The sequence below is a fragment of the Papio anubis genome, chromosome 15 (genome assembly GCF_008728515.1).
Source record: "Papio anubis isolate 15944 chromosome 15, Panubis1.0, whole genome shotgun sequence".
Taxonomy (NCBI): domain Eukaryota; kingdom Metazoa; phylum Chordata; class Mammalia; order Primates; family Cercopithecidae; genus Papio; species Papio anubis.
In genome coordinates this window covers 30,640,698-30,655,761 of record NC_044990.1, presented here as the reverse complement: position 1 = coordinate 30,655,761, position 15,064 = coordinate 30,640,698, and the positions used below count along the sequence as shown (strand labels likewise).

Sequence of the window (15,064 nt, the reverse complement as noted above, 5' to 3'; positions counted from 1 at the left end):
CGCTTCCCACGGCCTTCCAGCCAATAGAATATGCCGAGACGTAGACTAGTGTTCGGCCTGGCGCACACGGCACCCGCCCCCTTGGGCGGGACAGCAGCGGGGGTTGGGCTGAGGAGGGCGTGGCCTGTGATTGACAGCCGTCGCTCCTTCCCTTGCCCCTCTCCCCAATTGGAAGCCCCCGCCTGGGCGCCTGCGGCCCCCTCGGCGGCCCAGAACCCGTCGCCCGTTGGAGGCCATTGGCTGGCCTTTGCGCACCGCGGATCGATTTTCCAGGTGCGAAGTTCACTGTCGCCGCGGTTGCTTCCTTTGGGACCCGCGGCGCCCGGCAGTCAATCGCAGAGTCCGAGGAGGGGGCAGCGCAGAGCGGACCCGACGTGGCGCCACCCGGCACCTTCCCCGCAGACGGTGGGTGAGCCCTGGGAGCTGCGTCTGCGGCCCGGCTCTGCGGCGCTCACCTGCCCTCCCGCTCCCGCACACGCCTGAGATCCCAGTACAGTGTCGGAGCGCACTAGCGCGAGGTGACTGAGACTGCGGAGGAGGACGGGCCTCCGCCCTGCGGCGCCGGCACGGCAGAGGACACTTAGGCACCGGCGGGGCCGGCAGTTCCAGGGCGGGCACTCCCAGCCCCCTGGGGAGTGGGCGAGGGTCCGAGGCCCACTCTCCCCTCGCGCTCTCATCCGCACGCCCCCAAGTCGGGAGGACGGCGGCGCGCAACTTTGAATCATCCGTGTGGCGAGGGTTGCAGCTTCCCCGGTCCCTAATTAAGGGGCGGTTCCCGGACCCCTCTTGGCATTAGAGCCGAGCCGCGCCGATGCCCTCGCGCTCCGCGCCTCCCCTCCCTGGATTTTAACACCACACTCTCCTCTGCCGACCAGGTGACCTTTGGCTCTGAGCCGGATCAGAGAAGAATTCGGTGTCCGCGCGGGACGATGCCTGAGCAGGAGAGACAGATCACTGCCAGAGAGGGGGCCAGTAGGAAAGTGAGTTTTGTTACCCCGCTCCCGCGCAGCGAGCTCACTCCCACCAGGAGGACTTCCCTCCCCATGTCCTACGCTTACTCGACCCCAGGGGGTGCGCAGGCAAGGCCGAGCCAGACCCCCAGCTCCAGGGGCGTCGTGGCGTGGGAGAAAAGGACACTTTAGAAAAAGCGTGCGGTCAACTGGTGTTTGGGAACGATGGAAAACCCCGCACCTCAAAATGCATCTTTATGCTTTTAAGGGATCTGATGCTGGAGAGGTAAAGTGAGCGTCGAGTTGCTGTGCTAGAGCCCTAATGGCTCAAAACGATGAAGTTAGTTACCTAGAGAAGTTACTCAGAGCCTGGTGCTTGGACCAGATATGGTGTATCGAGGCCCTGGAACTTTTATAACTGTTTTAAGTTCATTTTAATTGTACAAGTAATACATTAAAACAATCTTTTAAAAATGCGAACAGCACAGAAATATTTTGCACGAAAAGCAGATCTATTTTTCAGTATTTTTCTATTCATGTACGTATGTCTTCATTTGGCAGATATTTATTGAGAACTTACTATGTTTCAGGCACAGTGTTGAAGAGTTGATACATGTATCTATATGTAATATGCACACACTCAAGAGAAATCTTTAGGTTTCGTTTGTGTGAGGTGTTAAAATTTTTGTTTTACCTAAATGAGATCACCGTATGTGTATTCTCTAACTTTTTTCAGTTTAACAATATATTTTAGAGATTGTTTCACTAGCTGTCTAATTCAGTGCAACCTCTGCACAGTTTGAACGCATCATAGTTTATTCATGGTTTCCTAGTGGTGGACATTCTGTTTGCTACTTTTTTCCCCTCTCTCTCTCTTAGAAGTGAACGTCTTTGTACATGATTTTTAATGCTGACGCTGTTTCTTTAGGATAGATACTTAGGCCTGGATTGCTGGACAGAACAGTAGGCTGTTTCTTTTCCACAGATTTCTGAAACTAATTCAGCAACATTGCTGGGTGCCGTTTAGTAGTGAATTCATCTAGGCTCCAGTGATACAGAAATGAAAACTAATGGATTAGTGGATGGACAGAGAGAGTCTGTTTGGTAGGTGGTTTGTACAGTATGATGACTATGCATTTGATAGGGGTATGAAGAAATATTGGGAGTGGTGGCTTGTGCAGCGGAGATTTCAACTTCCTACAATGTCCCCACCTAGAGAAAAAAATCCTGATCCTTCCAAATCGAGCTCAAGACCTGCCACCTCCTTGAAACGTTCTGTAACTGCTCCTGCCCATGTTGACCTGTCTTCTGGAATCCTCTGATAATAGCGTTGACCAACGTTATTGAGCTTACTGTGTGTGTGCTGGGCATTGCGTTAGGCACTCATATCCCTCTATGTGCACTCTTGTGTTTAATCCTTACAAAAACCCTTTGATGTAGATATTATATCTTGTTATCAACATTTATTCAACAAATATTTTTTTGAGTGTTATGTGCCAGGCGTTTTAGACACTGGGGATTTAGGTAGCACCAAGACCTTGCCCTCATGAATTTACATCCTGTCGGAGATAGGAAAAAAAAGGGCGTAAACAAATATATAGCGTAGGAGTTAAGGGAAAACTTCTTCTGTGTCCCGTGAAGCGTCACTGAAAAATCAACTGACAGATGGCAGATTAATAGGAGAGAAGGCATACACATTTACTAACATGCCGTGAGAGTCTTACAAAATACGATTTCAAAGGAAGGCAAGATGGTTGCCACTTTTATACTATCTTGAGGTTACAGAAAGAGTGGGGGCTCTAAGCTTGGCCAAAAACAGGTTGTGTTTGTAAATCAGGTTATAGGAGGGAGAGAAGAGGAGACCTGGCTAGCAAAGGTGGTCTTATGTAGATGAAACCTCACAGGTAGCAGCCCTCAGGGAAAAGAAATGTTTCAGACCCTGAAGGTGCCAAACTCAGCTGATCTCACCCAGATCCAGACAAGGAAGGGCCCTCTGAGAAAAACTGGCTGCATCAGTGGAGATTCTCTACAGATGCTCATCTCCCTCACAGTAGGACTGCTTTTGTCTGTAGGCCCTCTGAACGGCCATCTCAAAATATTTCAAATAAGTCTATTTTGAGGTGAAATGTTTTGGTTTCCTTCAGTGGCTTTATTTCAGGTACTAGTTAGTATTGTGAAGAAAATAAAGCAGTTTGGGTCCAGGAGTTCAAGACCAACCTGGGCAGCCTATCAAGACTTTGTTTCTACCAAAAAAAAAAAAAAAAAAAAGCTGGGCATAGTGATGTGTGCCTGTTGAACCGACTACTCTGAAGGCTGAGGCAGGAGGATGGCTTGAGCCCAGGAGTTTGAGGCTGCAGTGAGCTGTGATCCTACCACTGCACTTCAGCCTGAGTGACAAAGCAAGATCCTGTCTACAAAAAAAAAAAAAAAAAAAAAGCAGAGTAAGGGAATGACTTGGGTGGAGAGGAAGATGCGGTTTTAAGTAGGTGGTCAGGGAATGATTTCTCTGGGAAGGTAGGATTTGAGTAGAGCCTTGAATGATTCAGATTTCGGAGAAGTATCCTAGGTTCAGAAACCATCTAGTGTGAGAGTCCTAAGGCAGTCGTGTGATAAGAAGAAATATATACTTGGTCTTGTCCCAGGTTCCTGATCCTGACGTAGAGCTTCTCAAACCATTGTCATTTCCTGAAGGAAGGTGATAAGAGCATCTGTTGTTATTCATAACAAATCTCTTTCACCCCTACCTGAGTTTCTGTTAATGAGAGGGCTCTTGATAGGTCCCTAGATAGCTTCAGGATGGAGACTGATTGCCAGAAGAACCAACCATGTGATTAGGGGATTCGAGTGTTCAGCCCGGTACTCCAGCCTCTGGAGATTGTGCCAGTAACCAGTGGACGATGATCTCATCAGTCATGCCTGCAGAATAGAGCTTTCTTTAAATTTTTATTTATTTTTATTTATTTATTTATTTTGAGATGTAGTCTCTGTCGCCAGGCTGGAGTGCAGTGGCGGGATCTCAGCTCACTGCAACCTGTGCCTCCTGGGCGCAAGCGATTCTCCTGCCTCAGCTTCCTGAGTAGCAGGGCTTATAGGAGCCCACCACCACACCCAGCTAATTTTTGTATTTTTAGTAGAGACGGGGTTTCACCATGTTGGCCAGGATGATCTCTATTTCTTGACCTCGTGATCCGCCCACCCAAAGTGTTGGAATTACAGGCGTGAGCCACTGGGCCTGGCGTTTTTTTTTTTAACCAGCGCAGTGGATCACAAATAGAGCTTTCTTAAAAATCCTAAATGATGGGTTTTGGAGAGCTTCCTGTTGGTGAACGCATCAAGGTGTTGGGAAGGTGGTGCCTGGAAAGGACATGGAAGCTCCTGGAAACCTCCATTCCCATATTTTGCCATATCTTTTCCATGTGGTGGTTTCTTAGCTGTATTTTTTATAATAAACTGGTGATAGTAAATAAAGTGCTTTCCTAAGTTCTGCGAGCTGCTCTAGTAAATTACCCAACCTGAGGAGGCAGTTGTAGGAAACTCCTGACTTCACAGTTGGTCAGGAGTCCAGATGGCCCAGACCCGGCGACTGGCATGTGAAGTGTGGGCACTCTTGTGGGCCTGAGCCCTTACCTGTGGGGTCTGTGCTAACTCCAGATGGTTGGTGTCGGAATTGAATTGAATCGTAGGGCCCCCAGTTAGTGTCTGGAGAGTGAGCATTGGTTGGTGTGGGAAAAAGCCCCACACATTTGGTGTCAGAAGTGTCATGAGTGGAAACAGTACAGAAGACATGATGTTAGAGTTTGGGGAACAATAAGAAAGCCAGAGTGGCTGGGGCAGACCTAGGATTGAGTCCTAGCCAGGCCTGGCTGACTTTCTCAGTTATTTTTTATTGTCAAAACTTACTTGACACTTGGTCATACCACCTGGTATGATTATTTAATGAATATAGCTTTTATTTGCAACTGTGTGCTTCTTGAAATGGGAACCGGGTTTGTACCCTTTAAAAAACTATTTCCCATAGCACGTATAGGTGCACTGCAGTTGTTCTTGAATGAGTGAATTCTCGACATGATTTCTCCACATTGTTTTATCTTCAGAGGCCTCTCTGTGGGGCAGCAGTGACCTGGTCATTCAGCCTTCAGTCCACAAACATTGTGGAGCACTTTCTGTGTGCCTGGTACTGGGCCAAGCAGGGGGAGGCAGAGATGAAGAGAGGTCAGCCCCTGTGCTGGATGTGTGCTGGAACAGAGCTGTCTACACAGTACAACACCCACAGAAGGGGTACAAAAATTCCTTCAGTGGGAAGTGGTGCTCCAGTGGGTCTTTCAGGAAGAGCAGGCGTTGACACATGGGAGCACGGAGAGAAGGGCATTGACTAGGCACATGGGAGCATGGAGAGAAAGGCGTTGGAGGCAGAGACCAGCATGTGTAAAGGTCCAGAGGACTGGAAATGGAAAGAGGCAGTTAGGGGACTGTGAAGGGCGTGGCAAGGCTGGAAGAGTGGAAGGCTGGAAGGTCCGTGGAAGACCCTGTTTATCAGGCTAGGAGTTTGGACTTTACCCTACAGGATAACAGCCTAAGTCACTCCTGCAAGGCAGAGGGTGAACTGGGCAGGAAACTGCGGGAGACCAGCTAGAGACTGTTGGAAATGATCATCCCCATCCAGACCAAAGGTGGCTGAAAAACCTGAAAAAGAACTGTAAGTTAGGTCTTCTACCCTTACTCTCTATGGAATTGTCTTCTTGGTAGAGAAACTAGGCTGTCTAAACTCAACTGTCCTGAATATTAGAGGCCAGTGGTCGTTTTAGCAGCAACAGAGTGCAGTTGGTAACTACAGAGCAGGGTAAAATAAACTAAGCAAGTGACAGAGACGGATTTTAAGTGCTTCTTTACCTGACATACATTTTCCTCTCAATGGGAGGGATGGAGATGGCCCAGTAACATGAACACTGCTCACTGATGTCATAGCACAGGTATCAAGGAAGTATCCATGTTCAGGTGACTTTAGTATCATTTTTATCTATAGGAGAAAATTGGAATCATTGCATAGTGATGAGTGTTGTTCTGAAATGTCCATAGCTTTTTTTTTCTTATATAGATTTTTCTTTTTTCTTTTTTTTTTTTTTAGCTAAGTTAAAGGAGAAAATCTGAGCAGATCAAAGGTCAGTGAGATAGGGGGCAAAGCAGAGAATGACTTTTTTATTGCGATGTAACTAACATAGTAAATACAGCTTTTTTGATTTTTGTTTTTGTTTTTGTGTTGTGTTTTGTGTGTGTATTTTTTTTTTTTTTAGACAGAGTTTCGCTATGTCGCCTGGCTGGAGTGCAATGGCTTGATCTTGGCTCACTTCAACCTCTGCCTCCTGGGTTGAAGCAATTCTCCTGCTTCAGCCTCCCGAGTAGCTGGGATTACAGGATCCGCCCCCAAGCCTGGCTAATTTTTGTATTTTAAATAGAGACTGGGTTTCACCATGTTGGCCAGGCTGGTCTCGAACTCCTTACCTCAGGTGATCCACCCTCCTTGGCCTACCAAAGTGCTGAGATTACGGACATGAGCCACCATGCCCGGCCACAAATACAACTTTTAAAACACTAGTAATTGTGAAATCTTTCATTTCTGAACATAGCAGCTTTGTTGGAGCCAGAAATTCAGGCAACCACATGGATGGTGCTGCTAGCAGTTTCTTGTTTCTAATCTCAGTTATGCCTTCTGATGCCTTTTACTTGTCCTTACCAACTTTGTGTGATTCTTGGCAAGCCTTTGCCATTTGGAGTGAGTCCTCTGCACAATTTCTGCTGTCCCTTATTTTCAACGGTAACTTCACTTCTTACTCAAGGAAATTGACATCATTGAGTATGTTTTTCTTCAACTTTCTGCCTAGCTCTACCCACCTTCTCCCTCAATTTTTCTTTTCCTTTCCAACTTTTCTTTTTGTTTCAAGAGGTAGATTTGTTACATGGGTAACTTGCGTGTTGTGGGGGTAGGTGTACAGATACCCCATAGGTAGTTTTTTAATCCTCACCCTCCTCCCACCCTCCACCCCCAAGTAGGCCCCAGTGTCTGTTGTTCTTTCTTAGTGTCCATGTGTACTCAGTGGTTAGCTCCCACTTATAAGTGACAACATGCAGTATTTGGTTTTTGGTTCTGGTGTTAATTTGCTTAGGATAATGAGCTCCAGCTCTATCCATGTTGCTGCAAAGGACATGATCTCATTCTTTTTTATGGCTATGTAGTATTCCATGGTGCACATGTATCACATTTTCTTTATCTGCTCTGCCTTTGATGCTCATCCAGGTTGATTCTGTTTTTGCTATTTTGTGGATAGTGTTGAAATGAGCATATGCATGCATTTGTCTTTATGGTAGAAAGATTTATATTCCCTTAGGTATACACTCAATAATGGGATTGTGGGGTCAAATGGTACTACTTTTTGTTTTTTGACAAGGTCTCACTCTGTCCCCTAGGCTCTGGAGTGCAGTGGCATGATGACGGCTCACTGCAGCCTCAACCTCCTTGGGGTCAAGTGATCCTCCCATCTCAGCCTCCCAAGTAGCTGCAACTACAGTCACATGTCATCACGTCCAGCTAATTTTTTTTTTTTTCTCTAGGGGACGGGTTTTGCCATGTTGCCCAGTTGGGCTAGTCTGAAACTCCTGGTCTCAAGCCATCTTCCCTCCTTGGCCTCCTAAAGTGCTGGGATTACAGGCAAGAGCCACTGTGCCTGGCCAAATGATAGTTCTATTTTTAAATTCTTTGAGAAATCTCCAGGTTGCTTTCCACAATAGCTGAACTAATTTACATTCCCAGCAGTTGTGTGTATGCATTTTCTTTTCTCCACCACCTTGCCAGCATCTGCTATTTTTGACTTTTTAGCAATAGTCATCCTGACTGGTGTGAGATGGTATCTCACTGTGGTTTTGATTTGCATTTCCCTGGTGATTTGTAATGTTGAGCATTTTTTCACATGCTTGTTGGCCACATGTATCGTGTATGTCTTTCTTTGAGAAGTGTCTATTTATGTCCTTTGCCCATTTTTCAATGGGTTCTTTTTTGCTTGTTGATTTGTTTAAGTTTGTTATAGATTCAGGATTTTAGACCTTTGTCTGATGCATATTTTGTAAATATTTTCTCCCCTTCTGTAGGTTGTCTGTTTATTCTATTCCAAATTTTATTTAGACCGACAACCTATGTTTGTCTCCTTATCTCTAGAATCGGAGGACAGGCCTGTCTTCTTTTTAAGGTCATCCCCTCTACCAGTGTCCTTGATGCCTTCCTCTCTGCTTGTTCTGGAGCCTACTGGTTATTGACCATGTCTTCTCTCCACTTTCCCCTTTTCTGCTGATTTCTCTCTTTCTGCCTGTGACACTGTGCAATTTGCTTTTATTCTAAAATCTCTCCCATTACTTTGTTTCTGTCACTAGCTATTACACTATTTCTCTTCTGCCTTTTTCCCTCAGTTTCCTAGAAAGAATAGTCTGCACTTGCTTGTTTACAGAAAGTGCCTAGGAACCCCACCTGACTCACGAACAAGAGCGTGATCACCACCATGGCACCCTCCCAGCTGCTCCTTCCTTATCTTTTCGCATCACCCATAGGAGTGCCCACCACAGAGGTGACCACCATGCTCGATATTGTGTTCATTGTAACCCAGCTTTCTATTTTCTATTAAGCTTTGTTACATATATATGAATGCTTGAATAATATATTATTTAGTTTTCTTGCTTTCTGAGCCTCATAAATATGGTATTATAGTATGTTTAGTCTTAAAGGACCAGCTTTTCTAACTAGATATTGCATTTCTAAGATTCATGGCTGTGTTAAATGCTGTTGGGGGGTATACAGCACAGTTTATCCAGTTTCCTTGAAGAGTGCTTGGAGGTCTGTGGGTTTTTGCACTTTATGAGCAGCTCTGTTGTGAACATTTTTGTTTGTGTCTCCTGATACACAAAGGCAGTCTGTCCACTGCTTTTCCCATTGCCCTCTGGCTTTTCCTTCACTGCTGTCCTGAATCTTCTCTTGTTTAGGTTTCCATGAATACCAAAGGCAGGTCCTCCCCAGTTCTTATTTGAATGGCCTTTGCTATGGTTTGAGTGTTGTCATCCCATATTTCATGTTGAATGTTAATCCCCAGAGTAACAGTATTAAAAAGTGAATCCTATAGGAGGTGATTGAAGCCCTCATGAGTGGGACTAGGTCCCCTTATGAAAAGTCTGGATGGAGGGAGTTTACCCCTTTTCACCTCTTCAGCCACATGAGGGAGGACACAATGTTTCTCTCCTCTGGAGGACACAAAAACATGACTCCATTTTAAAACAGGGCAGCCCCCACCAGACACTGACTAACTCACCAGAGCCTTAATCTTGGACTATCCAGCCTCCAGAACTGTGAGAAATAGAGTTGTATTGTTTATAACTACCTAGTCTGTGGTAGTTTGTTATAGAGGCATGCTGAGACCAGCTCAGTTGGGAGACCCTAACCCAGCGGCATTAGAGGAATTAAAGACACACACACACAGAAATATAGAGATATAAAGTGGGAAATCAGGGGTCTCACAGCCTTCAGAGCTGAGAGTCCCGAACAGAGATTTACCCACAAATTTATTAACAGCAAGCCAGTCATTAGCATTGTTTCTATAGAGATTCGATTAACTAAAAGTAAGGGATGGGCCGAAATAAAGGGGTAGGTCTGGCTAGTTATCTGCAGCAGGAACATGCCCTTTAGGCACAGGTTGCTCATGGTGTTGTTTGTAGTTTAAGAACATCTTTAAGCGGTTTTCCGCCCTGGGCAGCCAGGTGTTCCTTGCCCTCCTTCCAGTAAACCCACAACCTTCCAACGTGGGTGTTATGGCCGTCATGAACATGTCACAGTGCTGCAGAGATTTTGTTTGTGGCCAGTTTTGGGGGGCTTGTTCCCAAGAGAGGCACAAAGGGACTAAGATAGAAATTGGTACCAAGAAGTGGAGTGTTGCTGTAACAGATCCCTGAAAACGGAGAGTTGGCTTTGGAACTGGGTAAAGGGTAGGGGGCTGGAAGAGTTTGGAGGTACATGCTGGAAAAAGCCTAGATAGTACGAACTAAGCATTCAGGATTATTTTAGTGAGGGCCCAGAAGAACAGAGCTGTAGACAGAACCCGAATCATCTTAGAGGTTACTTAAGTGGTCATGATCAGAATGTTGGTGGAAGTATGGACAGCAAAGGTCATTTTGATGAGATCTTAGATAGAAATGAGGAATATTTTATTGGGAACTAGAGAAAAGCCCATTCTGTTTTTATTTATAAAATGGCAGAGAACGTGGGTCAATTGTGTCTGTGCCCTAATGCTTTGTGGAGGATAGATGATGAACTAGATGAAGAGTGATGAACTAGGATATTTGGTGGAAGAAATCTCTAAGCAGAGATTGCAGGGTGCTGCATGGCTTCTCTTAATTGCTTGTAAGAAAATGCAAGAAGAAAACAAATTAAAGACAAATTAAAATCAAAAGGGAAGCAGAACTTACAAAGATTTGGAAAATGTTCAGCCTGGCTAGATCATAAAGAATAAAAAGGCTGCTGGGAAGAATGACCTTAAAGGAATTTGGGAGGTCTTTGGGACTGCTACTCCTGTCACAGGCCCTGAGTGCCTGGACCACGAGGGCAGGAGGGAGAGGACCATGCCCCGCCAGTGGGGCCATGGGTCTAGTTGCCCAGGGCCACCTCGAATCTCTGCTTCCTGCATTCTGCAGTGCTCCTTGGCCACCCCAGCTGTGGCTCAGGTGTGGCTTGGGCTGCTGCTCTGGGAGGTGCAGGCTGTAAACCTTGGTGTCCATGTGGTGCTAACTGCAGCTGAGCAGAGTTCAAGAGCTGTAGAGTGTGGCTACTTTCATCTAGATTTCAGAGGATGTCTTGGAGGACCCAGGGCCTAGGCAGAAAACGTCTCTGGGGAAGAGCTGTCACAGAGCGCCCCCACTAGGGCGGTACCATCAGAGTCATGAATTGGGCAGTGCCAGACTACACAGTTCAGGGCTCCATCTAGGGGGAATGAGGGAAAGACTATAAAGTGTTCAGGGAAGCAAAACAAAGAGAATAATTGATTGGTTAAAGTAGAAAGGCCTAGTTATAAGGTGTCGTGAGATTGGAGAAAAAATAAAAAATAAGGAATAAAAAAGACCCTACTTAGAGTTTAGTTGGCGGTTCCTGATTGATGAAGCCTCTAGTTAGAGGTAGTTGATGGATTCTGCTTGGTTATGCTTAAGCTTTGTTTTACTGTTTGTATTGAGTTGGATTTGGTTTGCTTACATAGGAACCTGAAGTGCTAGAGTCTTCTCAGCCTAATTGCTTCCTGATTAATGATTTTTTAACACAAGTTAGGATGCAACTCCATCTTCCTGATACCTCATGGCCTAAGACGGCTGTTGGGGCTGCAGCTGAGTATTTCAAGTTTGCACACCGCTGAAATAAGGGAAAGGCAAGGATAATCCTGCTTTCTCTTTTTTTTTTTTTTTTTTTTTGGAGACAGAGTCTTGCTCTGTCAGCCAGGCTGGAGTGCAGTGGCACGATCTCGGCTCACTGCAACCTCCCTCTCCTGGGCTCAAGCAGTTCTCTTGCCTCAGCCTCCCGAGTAGCTGGGTTTACAGGCATGTGCCACCACACCCGGCCAATTTTTATATATATTTTTTAGTAGAGACGGGGTTTCACCATGTTGGCCAGGCTGGTCTTGAACTCCTGACCTCAGGTAATCTGCCTGCCTTGGCCTTCCAAAGTGCTGGGATTACAGGTGTGAGCCACCACACCCAGCCAGTCCCGCTGTCTTTTAAGGAGCCTGCTTAGGAACCCTGACAAACAACTTTGCCTTATATTCCATTGGCTAGAACTTTGGCCAGTTTTCAACATCTTAAAATGGGAAGATTTTACTGTATAAAACTCCAGCTATCCACCTTCTCTTGGAAGCTCTGGTGACACCAGGCCTTTTGACAACAGTTGGCTGGAGCTGAGGAACAGCTGCCTCCTCCAGGTGGGGCATGAGCTCCTCCTGTGGCCGCAAGCCCCACATGGCCTGTTCTGCTCATTTAAGTCACTGCCTACTTGTGACAGTACAGGCACACCTTTGCTTTATTGCCCTTTTGCAGATGCTGTATTTTTTTTTTTTTTTTTTTACCCAGTTGAAGGTTTCTGGCAACCCTGCACTGAGCAAGTCTACTGATGCCATTTGTGTAACAGCATGTACTCTCTTCATGCCACATTTTGGTAATTCTCACAATATTTCAGATTTTTCATTATTATTATATCTGTTATGGTAATCTGTGATCAGTGCTGTTTGATGCTACCATTATAATCATCTTGGGGCCCGTATAAGATGGCAAAGTTAATCTATACATGTGTGCATTCTGACTGCTGCACTGACTCTAGCAGTTCCTGTCTCTGTCTCTCCCTCCCTCTCAGGTCTCCCTGTTTCCTAAGACACAACAGTATTAAAATTAGGCCAATTAATAACCCTACAATGGATTCTAAGTGTTCAAGTGAAAGAGTCCACTCCCTTTAAATCAAAAGCTAGAAATGATTAAGCTTAGTGAGGAAGGCTTGTCAAAAGCTGAGATAGGCTGAAACCTAGGACTCTGGTGCCAAACAGTTAGCAAAGTTGTGAATGCAAAGGTAAAGTCCTTGAAGGAAAGTAAGTACTACTCTAGTGAACACATGAATGATAAGAAAGCAAAACAGCCTTACTGCTGATATGGAAAAAGTTTTAGTGATTTGGACGTAAGATCAAACCAGACACAACATTCTCTTAAGCCAAAGCCTTGTCCAGAGCACGGTCCTCAACATTGAAGCAAGGCCTTCTACTAGCAGAAAGACCATGACTTACTGACAGCTCAGATGATTGTTAGCATTTTTTTGCCATAACATATTTTAAAATTAAGGTATATGTATTTTTTTAGACATAATGCTATTGCACACTTAATAGACTATAGTATAAACGTAACGTTTATATGCACAAGGAAACCAAAACCTTTGTGTCACTCACATTATTAGGATATTTGCTTTATTGTGATGATCTAGAACCAAACCCATGATATCTCTGAGAGATCCCTGTATTTGAGCTTAGATCCCTGGCTTGAAGGGATAAAGGAATGAGTAAGTGAGGGAGGAGGGAGTCAGCTTTTGCATGAGGCTCGCTTGCTCCCTCCCTCCCTCTCTTTCTTCCTTCTCTCCCTCCCTCCCTCCTCTCCTCCTCCCCTCCCATCTGCTCCCTTCCCCTCCCCTCCCCTCCCCTCCCCTCTTCTTTAACAGGTTCTCTGTTGCCCAGGCTGGAATGCAGTGGCAGGCTCACTGCAGCCTGGTTCTCCTTGGGCTCAGGTGATCCTACCACCTCGGCTTCTTGAGTAGTTGGGACTGCAGGCATGTGCCACCATGCCCAGCTAATTAAAAAAATTTTTTTTTTGTAGAGACAGCGTTTCACCATTTTGCCCAGGCTGGCTGGTTTTAAACTCCTGGGCTCAAGTGATCCTCCCATTTGAGCCTCTCAAAGTGCTAGGATTACAGGCATGAGCCCCCACACCCGGCCCTGAATGTTGAGTATTGTCTGAAAGTTTAGCAGTCTTTTTACAGCAAGCACATTTGTAAGTTGTTTTGGCTTGGCATTCTTTGTCATTCATTCAACAAATATTTATTGAGAAAATCTGTAAGTGTCAAGCAGTGTTTTAGACCTTGGAATACAGCAGTGACTGAACAAAATAGATGTGAAGAGGCTGTGTGTGGTGGTTCAGACCTGTAATCCCAGCACTTTGGGAGGCCAAAGTAGGCGGATTGCTTGAGCTCAGGAGTTTGAGGCCAGCCTGGATAACATAGTGAAACCCTTGTCTCTACTAAACAAAAAATAAATAAATAAATAAATAAATAAGCAAGCAAGCAAGCAAGCTGGGCATGGTGGCACGCACCTGTAGCCCCAGGTACTTGGGAGGCTGAGGTGGGAGGATCACTTGAGCCAGGGAGGCGGAGGCTGCAGTGAGCCAAGATCACAGCAGTGCACTCCAGCTTGGGTGACAGAGTGAGACCCTGTCCTTTAAAAAAAAAAAAAAGTGAAGGATTCCTGCACTTGTGAAACTTAGATTCTAACTGGGGAGATGGTTGTTAAAAAAGAGTAAGTAAAAGATATATTATTGCATTTGGTGGTGATTGAGAATTCTCGAGAAAAATAAGACAGGGAAGGATGATAGGGAATTGGGAGTGCATGAAATTTAGATAGGGTCATTTGGGGGAAATCACTGAGAAGTTGACATTTGAGCAAAAATCTCATGGAGGTGAGGAGGTGAGCCCTCTGGATATGGGAGGTTGGAGGGAAGTATTTCTAAGCTAGTAGAAAGTTCCGGAGGCAGGTTTACGCCTTGCTTACCTAAGGAACAGCAATATTAGAATGATTGTTTCAGAGTGAGTAAGGAGCCAGGAGTGTGAGGATAAGTTGGAAGGTAATGAATGGGAGGGCTGCAACTGTATAGTCTTACAGATCGTCGTTGTAAGGATTTTAGGTTTTGTCAAGCACATGGGAACCCCCTGGAGGCATTTTCGGGGAATGACATCTTGTGACTTCCTCTTAAAGGCATTCATCTGGCTTCTGTGTTGAGAATAGACTTTAGGGGCTAAGAGCAGAAGCCAGGAGGTCAGTTAGGAGATTCTAAGCAATAGTGCAGGTGAGATGAGCTGATGGCTTGGACCAGGGTTCTTGTGGATGTGTTGAAGTCATTGGATGCTGGATGCATTTTGATGGTGGAACTAACAGAATTTGCTAAACATTTACATGTGGGTTTGAAAGAAGGAGATGATTCTTTTTTACTTTTTAATTTTAAATTAATTTTAATTATTATTTTTGGGACAGAATCTCACACTGTCATCCAGGCTAGAGTGCAGTGGTCCAATCACAGATCACTGCAACCTCCATCCACCTCCTGGGCTTAAGTGATCCTCCTACCTCAGCCTTCTGAGTACCTGGGACTACAAGTGTGCACCACCATGCCCAGCTAGTTTTTTATTTTTTGAAGAGATGGTGTCTCACTGTGTTGCCCAAGCTGGTCTGAAACTTCTGGGCTCAAGCGGTCCTCCTGCCTTGGCCTTCCAAAGTGCTGGGATTACAGGCATGAGCTACTGT

General features: G+C 45.5%; 1 protein-coding gene across 5 annotated transcripts in view; it reads left to right on the top strand.

Moving 5' to 3' along the window:
* Positions 1 to 117: 117 nt before the first annotated feature.
* ATP7B (ATPase copper transporting beta) overlaps positions 118 to 15,064 on the top strand; it is an 81,946-nt gene continuing 66,999 nt past the window's right edge. For 2 of the 5 annotated variants that reach the window (XM_017951265.3, XM_017951263.3), the window contains exons 1-2: positions 119 to 405; positions 876 to 980. In XM_017951265.3, the coding sequence (XP_017806754.3) occupies positions 930 to 980 (51 nt within the window). In that variant the 5' untranslated portion in view covers positions 119 to 405; positions 876 to 929. The other 3 variants (XM_021929646.2, XM_021929644.2, XM_021929649.2) reach the window with 3 other exon arrangements.